The 19,181-nt window shown below is 40.4% G+C and overlaps 1 protein-coding gene across 2 annotated transcripts; it reads left to right on the plus strand.

Annotated features, from left to right (window-relative positions):
- The first annotated feature begins 137 nt into the window (after positions 1–137).
- LOC103978597 (uncharacterized) lies at positions 138–19,156 on the plus strand. Of its 2 annotated transcripts, none has more exons than XM_009394443.3 (14): positions 138–629; positions 2,205–2,245; positions 3,630–3,738; positions 7,665–7,732; positions 7,821–7,898; positions 8,848–8,912; positions 9,987–10,053; positions 10,183–10,365; positions 16,755–16,811; positions 16,966–17,061; positions 17,677–18,523; positions 18,607–18,693; positions 18,770–18,813; positions 18,888–19,156. In XM_009394443.3, the coding sequence occupies exons 1-11, from the start codon at positions 233–235 to the stop codon at positions 17,836–17,838; spliced, it is 1,323 nt and encodes a 440-aa protein (XP_009392718.2). In that variant the 5' UTR covers positions 138–232; the 3' UTR covers positions 17,839–18,523; positions 18,607–18,693; positions 18,770–18,813; positions 18,888–19,156. The 2 variants fall into 2 exon arrangements, with proteins under 2 accessions (XP_009392718.2, XP_018679696.2); XM_018824151.2 differs by having other exon boundaries at positions 18,898–19,156.
- Positions 19,157–19,181: the final 25 nt, after the last annotated feature.

Below are 19,181 nucleotides of genomic sequence, written 5' to 3' on the forward strand. Positions count from 1 at the left end.
ATGAACTAATTTTTTTTTTTAATTTATAAAATTGAAGATTTTGAATAATAAAATGCATTTAAATTGAATTAAGATACATATGTATATACATATATATCATTAAACAAATACAAACATAAAGAACACGGCAGTTTATACGTCCCTGTGGTTTTATTAAACGCCAAGCCCTTCACTGTATCATCGTCCGTTCCCTTCTCTTTCTTCCCTCCTTCGATCGCCGATCGCCCTACCAATGGAGACTTCACCGGCGAACCGTCTTCCCGAAGCGGATTCTTTGCCCGACGGCTTCGTGGAGGTCTCCGCCGACCCCCCGTCACCGCCTTCCTCCGACTACAAGGACGCCTTGCTCGATCTCCATCCCTTCGGCGAGCAGCTCGTAGCTCCGCCGGCGGAAACCCTAACTACGGATTTTCTGGTCGATGGGACCGAGAAGCTCGATATCTCGGGCGACTTCTTGACGAGAGGGGACAATGTCGGCGACGGCCCTGATTCGGTTGCGCGGGATGGGATCTTGGAGTCGAAACCGGGCGATGATGTCTCGAAGGAGTTGAGTGCACCCCAGAATGAGGTCCTGATAGGTGCATGTTTGCAAGGAAGAGCCCAAGGGGACGGCCGGAATTGTGAAACGGGTGAAAGATCTTTGTTTTATCTCTTGTCATCTGGCTACTTTCTTTTTGGGTTTCTGTCGGTCTACCTTGCTAGCTTTTCTCCTTGTTACATTTCGTGCATATATGGGAGATAATGTATGCCATGGAGACACTAGAACATATTAGTTAAAGGGAACCTAGTTAAGTTACATGAGAAGTTTCTTAGTCTTATCATTAGCTACAACCCACTGAGGTGTTTTGTAAGGCAAATCCACTGTTCTTCAGAGAAATCAAATTAGAAGATCAATCACTGAAAAGTGAATCCGCTATTGATGTCTGATATAACTAGGAGGACTTAGGACACAATTAATAGTAAATAAAAATAGGCCCATCAAAGTTCCATTTATTTCATATTCTCATTTTTCAGACAAGATGATGAACGAGGTATACAAGAAGAATAAAAGAATTCTGATGAATAAACTGAAATGAGTGAGATATTTAAGGATTGATCGGTCAAAAGGAGAATATTCCCTTTGTTTTGTCTGTTTGACTTTGGTGTTCATTTGGCAGAACACCAAATTGGTTGTGAATGTTCGGTGATATACTAGGTGGATTTCTTTGCATGTTCAGGTTGCATTAGGTGAATCCAGGATCCAGAAGCCAGAGGATATATCGATGTACTTTGTTTGATTTTATGGCCCTTTTTTTGAGAGCTTAGGGCATTGGGTGGATGGGCAGGCAGGAAAGATTATTACACTTACCTAGTACCTATTAATTTTAATCAGTGATTCAGCATTGGAGACGATCACAAATGAATGAAATCAATGGATGAAAATTCAACACTGTAAATTAAATGTACATAATTTGGCATCTTGACCACAACACAATGCACATTAAAATTATGTGTTGGTAAATTTTAGTGATACTGGGAAATTTTAGAAGTCACTGATACAGTGCACGTTAGAAGCCATGTGATGGTAAATCTTAGTAATACCGGGAATTTTAGCATTCAATGCATGTTCAGTATAATGCAAAATAATAATGATGAGGATAACAATTATCTTGTATCTTAATGATGTAAAGATTGCTTGAGTAAGGCCTTAAATTGATGAGAGTTTTTCTTGCTGCAAACCAATTGTTGAACCAGGTACTGTTCGTCAGCTTCATCATCTAAGCCCTTTTCCAATGTCATAAGAGTCTGCCAAAGGCTTGTACTGAGAAATGAGAAGGTTTCAACTTTCAAAAAGTGGCTTGGTTACATACGTGGAGTGACTTCTATAATTTTGCTGGTGCATGTCTGTAATTCTATTGACAAAAATAATGTTACTAAGGAAGACCTTGTAGATATGGTGGTCTAAGGAAGGTTTAGCTGAACCTGCTACCATTATAGCTTTTTGTGTAACAGTGTAAGTATGCTGTACATGATTGCTTTGGAATAAAAATTCAGCAGGCTCCATATCATGCTGCAACTATGATGTCTGCAAGTATGGCTCTATGAATTTCTTTACTATCTCTATTGCCTGGTCATGCATGCAGCAACACACTTGTTTCCTTTAATGTTCGGGATGCAAGTAATCCTAGCTATACAAAGAAACTGACTTCCTATGGATTTTGCAGAAACTAAAGGCCAGTTGGAATTACATGCCACCAATCTAAAGGTAAGATATATAGCAGCATATGCTGAATGTTCAAAATCATTTGTGTTTCTGTAAAGCTTCAAGGCATGAAGTCGATCATCATGTTAGTTACATGCACATTAGTTTTCCATGTCTTGAAATTGTTAATACTGATCTCACAGATAATGCATCTTTACTCAATCACATAGCACTTCTATTTATGTTTGCTTTCAAATGTGATTTTTTATTTCTCTATCATGTGCAAATTCTTTTGTTACCTTTCACTAGAATATTCTTTTGTACATGTCATTTATTGTGTCAAAATGAAGAAGTTTTAATTCTACCTTCTTATTGCATTGATCCTTTCAATTGTATATTGAAAGAGTAATAGATATTGCTTATAGGAAAATGAAGAACCAATATATTAATATGGTCTTTCTGTAAGTAGATCTAACTTTGCTTTGTTACAATCTTCCAAAAATTGTTTTGCAGCTGTATAAATTGTTTGTATGATGAAGCCTGGTAGCTTGTTAGTTCAAGGCCTTGAACCTCCATTACTAAGCTGTACCCTTTGATTATGTCTATTGTTCAATTAGCCACTTTTTATTAAAAATGGGGGAATAGGAGTTCAAATATTTATCTCTATGTTGTCAGGGCTTCCTTATCATGGTTTTGCATTATGGCTCAATTTCTATGGAGTTGTAAACACATTATGATTCTAAGATCCTTGGCTGCTGTTTTCGCTTCTGAAACTCTTGTTGTTAATATGTAATAGGTTTTGATTCCTCTTTATTGGATGTAATGTTTCTATCAATGCTAATGCCTGCAAAATTCACACACACACACATATATATACATATATATATATATATGTGTGTGTGTGTGTGTGTGTGTGTGTGTGTGTGTGTGTGTGTGTGTGTATTTGCAAGACTTAGTTCAATTCTAGTTGTTCTTTGCAAGACTTGCGTTGAGCTATGTAGGTATGGTGATTAAACTTAGTTCTTCGGTTACTTTGTTTGTTACATCTACTTAAAGTTCTTTTATTCCAAAACAATAAATATGAAAACCAACTTCTTACTTAAAGAATCTTAGGAAAATGTGTGTCGTCAAGCTTTCTAATTCATATCATGAAATATATGCATTCAGTCTCCTAATTAGTTTTTACACTTTGGTAAATATTATTTTCGAATTTGACCAAAATTCCCAGATATCTGTAGTTTTCAAACAAGATTTGACAGAATTAAAAGAAAAATCAGCCACACTTAATGAGTTGCAACTTTGCATAATTTAGCTTGCAAAATCATATGCAAAATGATTCTTTCTGCTTTTGGTAATATTAGTAGATTTTTCTAAGCATTTTAAATACTTTTTGCATTGTATAAAATATAAATATCATCTTCTACTTGATGGTCTGATGGTCTTTCAGGAAAGCAGTGAAGCAAAACGAAAAGTTGGAAAGCGCAACACAAAGTCAGAGAAAGAACTGCTAGGATTTACTTTAAAATATCAAAAAGTTATAGCAGAGAGAGATGCAGGTTCGTATTAAAAATGCTACATTATATGCATTGTAATGGGCTGACTCAGACAAAGTGCAGTGTGGCTGTCCACTAATTTTTAACATGTCATGAAATTTTAACCATCAACTTTAAACTTATAATACACTTCATTTTTGAGTTTTTTTTATCATTTAATTCACATAAAAAATTTCTATTAACTATATGCTTGTAAAGACTGATTTGTATGGACCATCTATTTATTGATGGTATTATATTTCTTGTATAGCATTAAGTTATGGGAATGTGAAAAAAACGAGTAAGTTGCATACTTGCATTAAGATATTAGTATACTATCTTATGGATCATTGTTAGAATTGTTGAAGGGAAAAATTTGAGGATGTGGAGTATTTCAAAAAATGCACTGACAGAAGCAATACAAATAATGGTGTTTCATAATATGGATAGGGCATTTAAAATTATGAAGTTATAATGGTTTCTAACTTTCTATTAGGATTTTTAATATCGAATTGTATTGTCCGATATGAGTGGTACATACTGGTCCGTCAGTAGACCGATAAACGGATCACCTGCTACCGGGCGGTACCATTGATATAGCCTTGTATCGGACGATACAGGGCTGTATCGGGCGGTAACGATTGAAATTTCGATCGTTACCGCCTGATACTTAGATCCGGTCTTAAATTCGGCCAGGTTACGATAATATTCACGATTCATGTTTAGGTAGAAGACCTTGGAGTCAACGGCGGCGACGGGGATGAGGTGGGCATCGAGGAGGCGAAGGATGGTGCCATAGATGGAGTTGAGCTCAGACTCGATCCTAGCGCGGTGGTCGCGAATATTACTTAAGTCATGAGACACCATTGCGGCAAAGTCACGAACTTAGCTGAAGTTGCATAAGTCGTGAAGCACCATTGCGCTAACTCCTCGGACTTAGCTACGATTGCCTAAGTCATGAGGCGCCCTGTGACTTATGCGTCCTCAAAGGTTCAACCTAGTTACAACCTCGTACAGGTCTCGAAGGATCTGTAAAACAGTAAGTTGATTATATTGAAAACGAGCGACGGACAAGTCACGATGTTTCGTTAAAAAGGAAGCTTTACAAGCAATTCAACAAGCACTTTGAGTGTAAGAGAGAAAAGAGAGGAAGGAGAAACCAAGGACTTTAGAAGGTAGAATGAATGGTTGCAAGTCCACAAATAACAACTGCTCACCGGGTGCCGAGTGCGAAGGCAAGTTTCCGTCAAGTTAACGTGCGAACTTGTGAAGATTATTCAACGCCCGACAATATACCGAAGCCCCATCCAGCCCTGTGCCACCCGGGGGGTTCCAGGGTGCTGAGATGATTGACATTTCATGTGCAGAAAATAAGCCGTGACACGCGAAAACAGAGTCATTTTAGGGCAGTTCAGCCTGGCGCGGCTAGCGGTCGTACTATAGCACTGCAAACTGTCGTTGCTTACATTTTCCAAGCAAAAACACACAAAATCAAGGCACAACATGCTACCATGTCTCTCTGTACAAGCATGCAAAAGCGACGAACGGTTCGTTGAACGAAGTTGTTGTGGGTGCGCGATGACCGTTCGTGACAACGTGGTCATGGTTTCCGCGACCCTCCTTCTGCTCGATGGAGACGATCCGGCAAGATGCGCGGCAGGCGGCGATGACGTTCTTGTAGGCGACAGAGAGGAGGTTGTGCTCCTCCACCGTGTGCTCCTCCCCCTCCCTTGCTACAACGGTGACCTTCTCCATGTACTCCATCTCCTTGTAATGCTCTGCCTACTCTACCAACTTCACCATGTACACGCCCTCTTCCCTCCCTGTTGCGATGTACCTACTTGTTCGGTGGGGTCCACCAATTGACCTCCTTTTTCAAAATGCTTTGCGTACACCGACAACAATGCTCGCTTAGCTACCCTCCGACAATTGGGAATGACCAAGGATCCACTCGCGGAGCCAACATCTAGTAAGAACAATCTGCACAGAGATCGTAAGCGGACCGGTGGATGTCGTGGGTTTCTGGGATTGAAGTTTTTATTTTGATTAGTACTTAATGAAGTCTACGAAGGGTATTAAAAGAGCTCAGCAACTGGAGTAATTAACATGAAGCACAGAGAAGAATACTCAAGATTAAAAAGGAATATTGACTTAAAGAATGCTGACCTTTTTGGTAAGAACTATTGTGTTTTTCTATTTTTCAAATATTTTCAGAAGATTTTATGCCTAATTTAGGTATACCGCTTGGTATGCCCCAACGTATCGCTTGGTACACCATACTGTATCATATTGAGCAAAACTTGATACACTGGTATGGTATGAAATTTTAATTCTTGGTTTCAATAACTAAGTTTAGTTTTCATCTAATGCTAGATGGTTACAAAGATAAAATTTATGAAATTGGTTTAACTTGTAAATGAAACTATATGGTAGTCTAGCATATCAATGGAGGAGAATTATGAGGTAATATGTTCCTTTTCCTTTTAAAATAGTGTCTTATAATGGAGATCAATCATACATTAGATGGTAACAGGAATTATATGTCTATTCTGGATAGATTGGTGAATGAGTTCATGTCTTCGGATTAATCAGATCTAAGGATGGAGATGCACATCTATGTTGCTGTGTCAACCTTTCTGATCTATGTGATATTTAGTTGTTTATTTGCTTGCTTGATTGTAGCTTCCTCTTGCAATTTTGTCCACTTCTGTCCTCCATGGCAGGTGCATGATTTATTGTAATGAAAGTTAAGGGAGCCGTTGATAAGCTTCAAATATGTTTGTAACTTACATTGGTAAACTCATTTTTTTCCTTTTCTGCCAACTTCGTTTCCAAATTTGTAAAGGTTAATCATTGATCAGGGATGGCCATTATAACAGATATTCAGTTGGTCATTGAAATACTGTATGACCTCATTGTTCATGTGGTATATACTGAACAAACAAGTTAGTGACAAGTGACAACTGAGAGCACCTTTTGACTTATCGGCTTGCTATAAGGTGTCTAGGATTTTCTCGTCAGGAAGATTTCAAACATTGTTTATTGTCATTACAATGCTAGATGTACAGTTAATTTCCTAGGCCATCTTGAATATTGAGTTGGTCATCTTACATTCCAGTTAACAAGTTTTATCGTCTTAATATCCTTTGGTTTCAGTGTCTATATTCCATTCCACTTGCTCTATCCTAAAGCATCCTGAAATAGCTCAAAAATTCCTAAATAGTTCTTAGAACATTTAATCTCTGTAACTTCAGGATGATAAAAGTTTCTGATGCAGCCCCGAGACAGTCAGATAATTGATGCCTTTTCTAGTGATTTACCTGTCAAAACATGTCACACTTATAACATTTAACTTCAGCCATCATTCAAGTGTGATATCAACATTTGACCTTTTTTTCTTGAATGGCTTGTTTGGACATCTACTTTAATGGACTTGGAATTAGAGATACCTGCCAGGCTTATTTGACCATTTACAAAAATGGATTTCCAATGTTAGCTGCTTTGGGTAGTTGACCTGGGACATGTCAGGACCATGGTATGCAGTACCGCTCCGATAGCATACCGGTACGCGGACCGTCTGGTACCGCTACAGTACTACAGTAATAAAGAAAATATATAAAATTGTTCGGTACACCAGGGTGTACCACTCGGTATGCCCTGGTGTACCGCTCAGTACACCGGTACTGTACCGTACCGAGCCAACCTCGAAACACCGGTACGATACGGTATTGCATACCTTGGCTAGGACAACTGAAACTTGACTTTTGTTGCATTTATTTCCTGTACTGATCTTTCATCTGCTAACATCTTTTATTTCTGATGTCTAATTTTATTTATATTCTGTTCATCTTTTGTGTGAAATTCCTTATACTGATATCTTTTGTTTGAGCAAAGCCTTCTGTTTCTCCTAGTCACATATCTTATATTTTGAATTTGCTTGCCTCTTGAAGCTGTTGCTGTTCGTGAGCGGCTTGAGTCTCTTTGTAGGGAGCTGCAGCGTCAGAATAAAATGCTTATGGTACATTTTCCAGATTAAGAAGATGAAAGGATCTATTTTACTATTTCTACATGTTCAACCTCGCTTCAGCCTGATTTGACTTCTGTAGGATGAATGCCAAAGAGTATCTACAGAAGGACAGAATATGAGACTAGATTTGTCTACAAAGTTTAATGATGCAATAAAGGTAAGGACTAAGATAAAATATCTTAAAGCTTATATTCTTGTTCTTTCATTGTTATGCAGTTTGAAATGGCTTGTCTTGAAACATATTTTTTCTTTAGGAAGTCATTATCTTGTAGCTAAGTCATTGAAATGCACCCTCTATTGAACATCTGCCATGAACCAGCTAGTTTCTTCTGACTAGAAGTTTATGCTGATGACCTATACCATACTTCCAAGACTAAGAAAGACAACTGTTGAATCATGAATGATTAAAATGAACAAAAGAATTCATTTCAAAATATAGTTGCATAGTATGTATATTATCTTCTGTTATGTCTAGACTCTATACATTCTTTGTACTTTATTTTAATTTATCTTTAGTGCCCCATAAAATGAACTAGTTAAAGATGCTACCATAGGCCCAGTGTTATGATGAACAAAGTATGAAATGGAAGGAACTGAATATGAATTATAAAGCAGCAAAAAGAATCTGTTGGAGAAGTAAACAAAGCAAAGAGCAATATCTGTTCCCAGAAACTGAGTGTTGGTTGATTCTTGGATTAGCCTGACTGACCTTATACGAGATAAGTTTTTTCTCTTAATTTCAGTGACAATAATTTTTTTGGCATTTAACAACAAAACTTATGGTTAAAATGTGGAGATATGATTCATGGATTGCATATAAGGAAATTGTGTCAAGGCTAGGACTAGTTATAAAAGCTCACATTGTGCAAGAAAAACTGAGGCCTGGCAAAGTATCTGCTCGCATTCAGGAGGTACTCATTGCAAAACCAGAACTTCTTCATTTGTCTACATTTTCCTTCCACAATCTCTTTCCATATCTCAGAACCTATTTCTAGTATTGTTTTCTCTACTTGTTTTGTGTTTATGTTCTTTTAGTGGTCTAGTCCCTTTCTGTTTCTACTACAAGAAATTCATTAATAAATAGCTTTTGCCCTGTTGTGTTGTAGGACATAAGCAGTAAGCTTGAAGTGCAAAAAGATGAATGCCTTTCTCAGCTCAAGGAAAATGAGATGTAAGATTCTTGGAAATTTCTTTTCAGATAAGGATATCTTACATGATTAATCTGAAGTAGGTTTATTTTTCAGGAGAATTTTCTTTTCATTTTTATTTGGGCAAGAATTTGGTGTCCCGCACTTTCTTGATTAAAATGAGTAACATTTAATTTGCTATAAAACTGTACAAATTCATGCAAGACCAGCACTTAATTTGCATTAGCATAGGCTGGAAGAACTCTGAATGCTTGATGAATGTACTGGCAACCATGTACCCTCTCCCTTATCCTATGGCATCCTAGATACTGTGGGTTCTCATCAGCACATGTTCCGACATTTTCTTTTACCAACTCATTTTTTTTTGGGTAAAAAGAGATGATAATTGGTTTCTCTATTCAGGGTTCATAAATTAAAACATTTGAGCCCACATCTAGAAGTCTGGAACCAGACTTCTTAGAGATATTATGTTTTCTAAGCCATGCCTAACCTTCCTTTTCATTTCATTTGGCTTTCTGTCTCAACATAATAATATGTGTGCATGCTCATGCACATATGTTGTCTGCTCCCAGCAGTAGGAATAACCTCCAAAATTGGGGTGACCGGTATTATGTCTAGTGACAACTATTAGCCTAGTATAAGATGTCTGACTTTTAAGATATATTGTGCTTACCAATGCAGTAGTTTGGATGTCCACATGATTGCATCTTTTTTATTTTTCCTTGCTGTTATGCATAAAAAAGTATAGCTTTTAACTCTTAGTTCTCCAAATAAGCTAATATCTTTCTTGAATGAAATGTTTTGATGTTTTTGAAATCCATAGGTTTCTCATCTATGTTTTTCGATAATCTGTTTATACTCCTGATCTTGATTGTTGGGAATCACCTAGTTTTCTTAACTTGTATGATGCAACTTAGATTCCAACTACCATTGTTTGTTACAACTACTTAAAGTTTTTGGTTATTGATGTAGTTATGTTATAATGATTTGTTCTTTTCAACTAGAACATAATGCTGTTATCTTTCCTTCTTGGCAAATGATTTTTTTATTATTATTTGGCTACTTTGCTTTACAGACCAATTACTTCCTTTTTTTAGGCTGAGAAATAAGTTAAAACTTCTTGCTGACCAGTACTCTCTCTCTGAGCAACATTTTGCACAAAAGGTAAGCTTTTCATGAACTTAGAATCTTCTGAAGTTACTATATTTTAATTTCGGTGTGTAGATAAACCATGACTTTGACTTTCAGACTCACTAGTCTTTTGCCTGGACTATATAAACTATGTGCATACAGTTACAGCAGAAGACGCTAGAACTTCAGCTTGCTGATTTGAAACTTAAGCAACAGGAAGAGAAGTCTGCTAAGGAAGAAACCCAGATGCAACTGTACGCCGAACAAGTTTCACAACTAATGGCCACGGAGAAGAGTTTGCGTCTACAGTTAGCAGCTGATGAAGAAAGATTTCAGCAATTCCAGGTATTTGAATATAAGTATCAAATTTTATTCAAATTATTCCAAAGTAACAATAACAAGTTAGGTATAAATTATTTGCTATTTATCAATTTGAAGGTCTAATCTAATGTTGACTTTGGTACACAAAAGAAAAAATCATCAGCATATTAGTGCTTGGAGTTAGACTGATATAATTTCATATAGATTGTAATTAGTGTGTCCCATAATTGCAAGAGGAATTTATGTCCACTTTTTGATGCAGGTTGATTTTGCTTTTCTGTTGTCATTTCTGAATAAATCATCAAATTGGTGGACCAATCATTAAACCATACTACTGTTATTAGGTCTCACTTTAATTTGATCAAATCTTAAATCCTAATCCTCTTTTTAGCATGGTGCACCTGTAATAGTGATTTAAAAAGTGCTAGGTGTTAAGGTCTCAAAATGCTTGAGCGAAACGAGGCACTCCAAAATATTAAAATATAATAAATATATTTTAATATATTTAAAATATAAAAATATATTTTAATATTTTAAAATATTCTTTACTGTTAACAATAGAGTGTGAGGAGACTGAGGTAAGAAGCTGAGTCACGGTGAGGACTCAGACGTGGACAAGAGGCTGTTGTCTGAGAGCAGCGACAGTGGTAGCGGAGAGAGGCAACGACAGCAGAGAGCAGCAGCAGGCGGTAGCGGAAAGATGCAGCGACAATAGTAGTAGAGAGCAGCGACAGCGGTAGTGGGCGGTAGTGGAGAACAACGACAGTGGCAGTGGAGAGCAACGATAGTGGAGAGCAGTGATAGCAGCAGAGAGAGGCAGCGACAACAGCAGCGGAGAGCAGTGACAATGGTAGCAGGTGGTAGCAGAGAGAGGCAATGACAACAAGAGAGGAGAGCGGCAGCGACAGCAAAGAGCAGTGACAGCAGCATCGGAGAGAGGCAGCAACGGCGGTAGCAGAGAAGAAATATCGACGACGGAATCATGAGTAGGGTTGGGTTTGGGGGAAGTCGCGAGGGGGATGTCACGGATTTAGCTAGTTTTGCCTAAGTCGTGCGACACCCTTACGTGTCCGTCCGCAAAGGTCAGCCACCCCGAAACCTCCCATGGCTACAAAAGAGAAAACGGGTTAGAGAAAGCGCCTCACTCGGGATCCACAAGCAAACATTTTAGAAAACACTTCATAACCAATGCAAATTATAAACAGACTTCACAAGCTCTGAACGGTTGCACAATAAAGGATCCAAAATGATCCACTACAAATCGTGATCTCCCACAAATGTCCACATGACACAACATTTATTTACAAGCCTAAAATGATCACCAAACCCAACTAAATTGGGGTTGTTAAGACTTCGACCGTCTCTCTACATGCTGTGCAAAGCATGAACAAATTGAAGGACACAGACATACATTAGCATTACATTAAACACCATGTTTATAGTTTTGTTCGTGACATTCTCCCCCACTTATTCCTTCGATGTTCTCGTCAAAGCCTTTGCCGACACTGCAACTCCTCACCTTTGTTTAGTCTTCGATCTTATGCTCCAGCTGCAATGCGTCTGTTGGCTCCCAACTGCTCTCCGCTACTGTTATTGAGTAGTTGAGCTTTTGATCTGTCATGATGTTTCAACTCGCCAATGACTCTGACTCTAGTGTGGGGTTGGCTGAGTTGTGTTGATCCCTGTTGGCTCCTGCGGATCCTTCAAATGAATGAAAAAGCCATCCTTACTATGCGCCGGTCTCTCAAATGCCTCATGCTGCTTGAACTGGGTGGATGCTTGTTGGAGTTTTAACGAGCATCACCTCGTAAACTTTGAAGTTTTAGGGTCCTTCCTCTACAAAATTTACCCATCGACTCTTCTTTCACTTAGTTGCCACTTCCAAGTAGGTTCGCATCACTTCCGCTTTCGATTAGCATTTTGTTGGGAAATAAAGCGGATAATCTACTCTTAGTAGTACTGATCACCATTGGTGAGGATTTGACAACTATTGTCTTCTATTTGGTTTCTTTGAAGGGTCCTTAAATATGTGCAGAGCTTCTCTGCTGGATAGATAAGAGAATTGGGGTACTCGGTTTCGCCCATTCTCTTAAGAGTTGAGAAGACAAAGGTTACTTGACTTCGCCTACCTCCTCGAGTGTTGTACTCCGTGCATCGAGCTAGTTATTAGCCTTCGCCCGCTCTTTGCTCACACTTCTGAAGCACTTGAAGTGTTTTCACTCCTTGCGTTAAGTTTGTTACTGTAATTCACCTTCTCAATGCTATCGAACTTCTAGAATGTAGGAAGTTTTCACCCCAACTTAGAGTAAGTCTTTAATAGTTTTGGTCGCCTCTGGGATTGTACCGTCTTCTCCATCAATCCTGCTGCCTACTCCACTGAGTAGCAAATGTACAGCACTGCGTACTGCTTGCTTCGTTCCTTGGTGGTCGTGTACTCTTGCACGACCCGAAGCCCTTCACTTTTGGCTATCTTGATGAGAAGTTCATTAACACCGGTCCTACGAAGTTCCCTAGCCTCTGCCATTCAGCCTTGTCTCGGTACTTGAAGTTTGCCTTTGCATGCTCCACCTCCTCGGCCCCTTTCACGACCAAGTGTTCTCCCTCCATGAGAGCTAAGGATTGATGACTTCACGGAAGTCCCGCATGTGCGGTACCATGGCGCTGCCATGCCTATGACCATACTATCCGTCGCCTCACATCTGCATCCCTTTCTTCACGATCGGTAGATCTGCCTTTGTGGCACTCCTCCGAGTCCACCTCTATTCTAACTGATGCTTGGTTTTTGGGTAGCTAAGTCCCTCTGGACTCGTTGTCGCTTCCTCGCCCCTTTCGACCCTCTACTTCAACACCTTTGTGTTCTCCAAGTAGTTCCCCTTGGTCAATGGAAAGACAGACTGTAACTCCCATGTATGGTCTCCACTATCTTGTTGCGGGGTTCACATCAATTATGTTCTCTTTAGCTTCCTTGGTAGCAATGTTCGCTTACTCGATCTTGTCCTCTGACTTGTCGGGCTCCCTTAAGCGAATATGAGCTCTGGAGCAGTCCAACTCTCTAGCCGCTCCGATCATACCTCTGCATGATCAAGTCCCTCCCATGGGACTCATTGGTACTTGCATTCAAACTTTTCCCTCGGCAGTACACAACTCACATATGCTGATAACCAAGGCTTTTATCCGATGCAAAATTCGATGCACGCACGGAAGACCTACCTCTACGGTACCATGACCTTCACTCTTTGATCCATAGCCCATTTTGTCATCGTGTTGTTCACCGAAGTGGAGCTCCTAATAGCTCCCGATCACGGGACTGTTCCACCACGATCTGCTGCACCATGTCGCCTCCTGGTGACATCTCCATTGCATTCTGATCCTCGTGGGATGAACTCAGATTGTGATCCCTCTATGTGTGGCCTCCGCCAACACCTCGCATGACCTCTTTCACTTTCGATTGTGTTTGCTTATTTGGCAATCGACCTTCGTCCACCCGCTCTCGGGTCACATCTAGACAAAGCACCGCTCTAGGATAGTCTATCACCTAGTAGCTCCCGAAGTCCACCGACTTCGCTGAAATTGGTGCACCATTGTCTAGATCCTGGCCTCTACCCATACCGGCACAATCTCCGCTATGCACCGCTCCCTTCATGACAACTTAAATGGCAGTACTATGGCATATTCTTTAAGAATACCCACATTTGCGTCCTCTTGCCCCGTGCCAAGGCCTTCTGAACCCAACTTCGCCTCCGTAAGTTGAGTTGCCTCAGTTCCTCCGTCAAATGCTTCTCTGAGGTAAGGTGCATGTGCCTCGAAGCTCCCTTCGTCTTTGACACCATGCAGAATGAGCCCGCTCCATCAGAATTAAGGACCCATGAAACGACATGATCCCGCACTTGCTTCTGCAAGAGTTCATATCCTTGACCTCTGTCCAAGAAAAGCTCTGTGCCTTCGCTCCATGTTCCATCTTCTATGTCGGCTCCCTTCATGCGGCTTGGGTACTTCGTCAAGTTACACCCAAGTTGTTCTGCTCATCGTTTTGTATTGAATTGATGGCGGCCCTCGCGCCCACCATTCCACGGGTCAGCCCTTCGTTGAGTCCGATCTCCATATCGACTCCAAGTGTGCCTTAATTTGTGTTGCCTTGGATCGCTCCCCTAATTGATCTCGTAATGCATCCCTCAATGCATTATCTCAAGCGAGATCATACGACGACTCCTCGTCGCTCGCTCGGTACGTTGAGCTTTGTGGAGTTGTTTTGAGGTACTCCTCCTCAACATGTGCGGTCCATTACACATGGTTCTCACTCTGGAGAGCCGAGACTTATCCCTCCTGGATATCTGTCCCGTTGGAGCAACTTCTCTCTTCGCTTCCTTCACTTTGAAAGTTTCGGAGACCACCATCCCCTTGGACTACTTCGCCTTGCTAAACAAACTGTGCATTGTTCTGCCTCCCGCAAACGCACTTGCTAGATTGCGACTCCACGTCAATACTGCCCACTGCTGCATCCCTCAAGGCCTAGCAATATGCTGAACTCCCTGCACACTCCAGCCTTCTACAAACGTATCCTTCTCATGCTGAAGAGAAAGTTTTAATGCTCCATGGCATCGAGTTTCGGTCGTCTTGGGATGGCCCCGAACACTCAATCATTCGTATACAAGCCTTTACATGAGTACCGAATTCTTCGAGTTAACAATTCCCCTTATCTCTGTGAGCTTTGCACAACTCTTTCAGTTGCTGAAAAATCCATTCCACCTTATATGGTCTCATCCTTTATCGAGCGTCTCGCTTGCCTTGAGCACCATCAAGTATGGTTGCCAACGTTGAGCCGTAGCTTAAACTCAGCCATCCCAACCTTTGTGCGCTACGCATTCTTCTCAGCTTGCTTGTCCTCGTGGTGCCTCTTGCGCGAAGGGTTGATCATTCCTCTAAATGTCAATCTCCAAATGCCCTCTCCTCTTAGCGACTCCTTTACCCTACATCTCTATGCCCGTTTCCTCCAAACGGTCGCGCGTATTGGCTGCCCTCAATGCAGCCCCATTAGGTCACCCCACGTTTGCATGCCAAGTGTTTCTATGAGTGCCCACTCTGATACCATCTATCACGGACTTAGTTGATTTTGCCTAAGTCGTGCGGCACCCTTGCGTGTCCGGCCGCAAAGGTCAGCCTCCCCGAAACCTCTTATGGTCTCTTAGGACCTACAAAAGAGAAAATTGGTTAGAGAAAATGTCTCATTCGGGATCTACAAGCAAACATTTCAGAAAATACTTCATAACCAAGGTAAATTACAAACAGACTAAACAAGCTCTGAACGGTCGCACAACAAAGGATCCAAAATGGTCCACTGTAGACCGAGATCTCCCACAAGTGTCCACATGACACAACCTTTATTTACAAGCCTAAAATGACCACCAAACCCAACTAAATTGGGGCTGTTAAGCCTTCGACCGTCCCTCTACATGTTGTGCAAAGCATGAACAAACCGAAGGACACGAACATATATGAGCATCACAATAAACACCCTGTTTACAGTTTTGTTCGTGACAGGGAGGCTGCGAACCAACTAATACAAATGCTAACGAACCATACCTAAAAAGTTGGTTCAGTTGCCTGGTTTAAATCGGGCGCTCGCCCGAAGCGCTCAACACTTGGGCTCGGGCGAGTGCCCAGGTGGCGCCTCTTTGAAGCATGCCACCTGGATGTTAAACGAGACGCTCGGGCCTTGTCTCGCCTCGCCCGAGCGCTTAGGCAAGTGTATAATGTCACATCTAGTCACCATAGAGTGTCTATGTTTGTGCAAGAGAAGGGTGACATCAGAAGGTTTGTCGCATAATAACCATTAACTGATTGGACCTTTTTCCAGCATGTTTCATGAGTCATAATGGCTCATTCTATATCTATGTTCCAATAAGAACCTAGCAGCTTCCTTGTCTTGGGGTTATAACATAGCAAACATCTTGAATATCCTCTAAGAACATCTCTGTGTTCTCCTTGACACCTTAGTTTTCTAGTCCTACAAACTGCCACCTAATTTCTTAGGACCTAAAATTCTTTTTTGCTAATGTTTTTAATTATGAGTATAGGATTTAAGATGGTTGGTAATGTGGCAAAATATGTTCTCACCATGAGAGTTGGTGACTGAGTGAGTATCCATAAATGACATCTGGATGTTTGATGGGGCAAGGGATTAATGTGGCTCTTGCTCTTGTTAACTGGCAGATCAAATGCTCTTTGAACTCAGCTTTATTTTTGCTAATTGTAACGTGATCTAAGCCGTTTACGTTTCAATTCTTGTATTCTGTCAATTTAAGATAATTTTGTCTAGATGATTATCAACAGTATTTTTCATTCTGATGATTAGATATTTTACCTTCAACTGATACAGAACAGAGTAACAAGTATTATTTGAAATTCTGCTTCAGGATGCTTTGTCAAAAAGTAATGAGGTCTTTGAAGCATTTAAGCAGGAGATGGAAAAGGTAACAATGACTTTTAGTGGGTATTGCATGTTGATGTGGAGAAACCCCTGCATTTCGAATTTATGATTTACCAATATACTTACTCTTGTTCTCTTTTCAACTGAATTAAGTAAAACCTATTGAATATACTCTTTGTGACTTGAATTTTGATCAGATGACAAAATTGATAAAGGAACTTAAGAAAGAAAATGAATTTTTAAAGAGCAAATGCGAGAAGTCAGATATTGCACTGGTGAAGCTCATTGAGGAGGTAAGCTGAGCTGGCAAATTATTATTAACTGTTACTGTTTGGCATGCAAAAAATTGGTAAAAAATTGACCCATCTGTACTAAAAAATGGCTGATACCAATGCAACACAATTTTTGCACGTCTCAGCATGAGAATCCCTGTGTTAACTGAAACTAAAGTGTTTGGGCATCATCTTTTGTGACACAACCAACTCTTAACTTGAAGTTTGATCCGATGGTTATCAACTTGTCATGAGTTATTGCATGCCTGAATATTCATTTTCTTTCCATTATGATTTTGGACCACAAGAGAACTTCTTGCATATTTGATTAGTGTCAACATGACAATTGAGGGATTTTCAGCCACAAAAAACCTTTGTGAGAGACATTTTATGGCGGATTTATCTGGAGTTAGATTTCATCATGAAGATTACCCCCTGTTTTAAGGATACTAATTTCTTTGCAGTTTTAAGGATACTACTAATTTAGCTTTCGTGTGATCATGGTTCAAACCAGTTAAACAATATTTGGATCTTAATTATCTTTTTATCTGTTACAACCAATGGTAGTTTAATATTATGCCAAAAGATATTTGGGATGCTGTTCTTATTGTTCTATTTTCCCTGCTGTTTTGGAAGCGCGAGTCAATGAAGAAACAGCTGGAAAAAGTGAAGAACCAGAAAGAAAAGCTTGAATCTCTATGCAGGTCGCTGCAGGCAGAGAGGAAGCACAACTTGGCTAAGACCATCTCAGATCCTGTTGCCGTGCAGCTGACTCCATCAAAGGCAGAAGACTCGTAACGAGTGATATCACATTTTGGCTGTTACCACTTGCAAACACCAGTGCTTAAGATCACTGATGCAACAGTTTTTGCATAACATAAGAAGAGCAGAATATTCGTTTTCCGTTTCCTTGAATTATTACAGCTATTTCAGAATAAATCACACGCCATGCAGATTTGTTGCTTCTCTTCTCATCCTCATCCTCATCCTCGGATGAAGCTAAAAGCCTGGAGGAGGTTGGGTCAGATATCTTCACGAACTCTTCATTGTTACGGTTCCTCTTTTCCTTCCTACTCTGTTATTGCCAGGAGATACATGTATTAATTGCATCTCTGTCAATATCTCTATCAGTTGTTTGTGGCACTGTCACCAAATACGTAGCTGTGTCCAGCCAAGACAAAACTGATGATACCAGCTAAAATGACACTCACATGGGCTTGTCTTGTCTGCAATTACTTCCACCCAAAAGTGTCCACCCCCTACCTACTATTGCTTCTTAACAGGTGTCGCCATTGCCACCCAGCTCTGTGCTGGCCAAACTGTGACAGGCCAATCCCTGGACTGCTCTACATAAGTGAGACAAGACTGCTGCTGCTCTCTGCCTACTTTTCTCGGCAGCAGGAGTCTCGTATGGGCCACAGGTACCGCATCGCCATCCTCGTCGCCTCATTAGCTGTCGTGCTCGTCGCTGTGCGTTGCAGAGGTTTGATCACATGAAACTTCCCACTCGCTCGCTTACCTTTGTTCAATAGTTTGGGCCTGAGAAATCAATCTGCTTTGTTTCAGAGACTAGCACTACGGGGTTGTATGATGCCGACTACAGGGGACCGGAGACGCACTCTTCCTTGCCTCCTCCGGAGCTACCCCGGACAGGTACCGTGAGGCTTTCCTTACGACTCCCTATTACTAGGCAGCTACAATGTTAACATCGCCTCGAATCGTTCTTCAGATCCCAAAAACTCGCCGTCGAGGAGAAGAGATGGCGGTAGAACTGTAAGATTCATTTCCTGCTTTCGAATTATTATTTTTGCTTCTTCTTGATCATGACCGAGATGTTCTAATCACAGCGAATACCAGTTCATGGATAGGAAAACGGAGGATGTGTTACAAAACGACGGCTGGTCGTGGCTATCGAATGTGATGATGATGTATCTGATGCCACTCGGATTTGATGATATTGAAAGAATACATACTGAAGGATTCTAATGATCTGTCGAGAAATATTCGACATGCTTATAGCAATTCTGGTCTGAGAATCGATCAAGTTTAGTATAAACCAGTTAGCCAATTCGTCAATAAACAAAATCTAAGAAATAAAGTGTTTATCTTCTTTTTCTTCGTTGGCTACTGTGTATGTTTAC

The sequence above is a fragment of the Musa acuminata genome, chromosome BXJ1-3 (assembly GCF_036884655.1).
Source record: "Musa acuminata AAA Group cultivar baxijiao chromosome BXJ1-3, Cavendish_Baxijiao_AAA, whole genome shotgun sequence".
Classification (NCBI taxonomy): Eukaryota; Viridiplantae; Streptophyta; class Magnoliopsida; order Zingiberales; family Musaceae; genus Musa; species Musa acuminata.

What these genes read in the sequence shown, in the direction of transcription:
- LOC103978597 (XM_009394443.3), top strand. Translation starts at nt 233, where the DNA reads ATGGAGACTTCACCGGCGAACCGTCTTCCCGAAGCGGATTCTTTGCCC. An exon ending in CGGCCGGAATTGTGAAACGG is followed by an intron (nt 630 to 2,204) that starts GTGAAAGATCTT and finishes TGGATTTTGCAG; the next exon opens with AAACTAAAGGCCAGTTGGAA. An exon ending in AGCAACATTTTGCACAAAAG is followed by an intron (nt 10,054 to 10,182) that starts GTAAGCTTTTCA and finishes ATGTGCATACAG; the next exon opens with TTACAGCAGAAGACGCTAGA.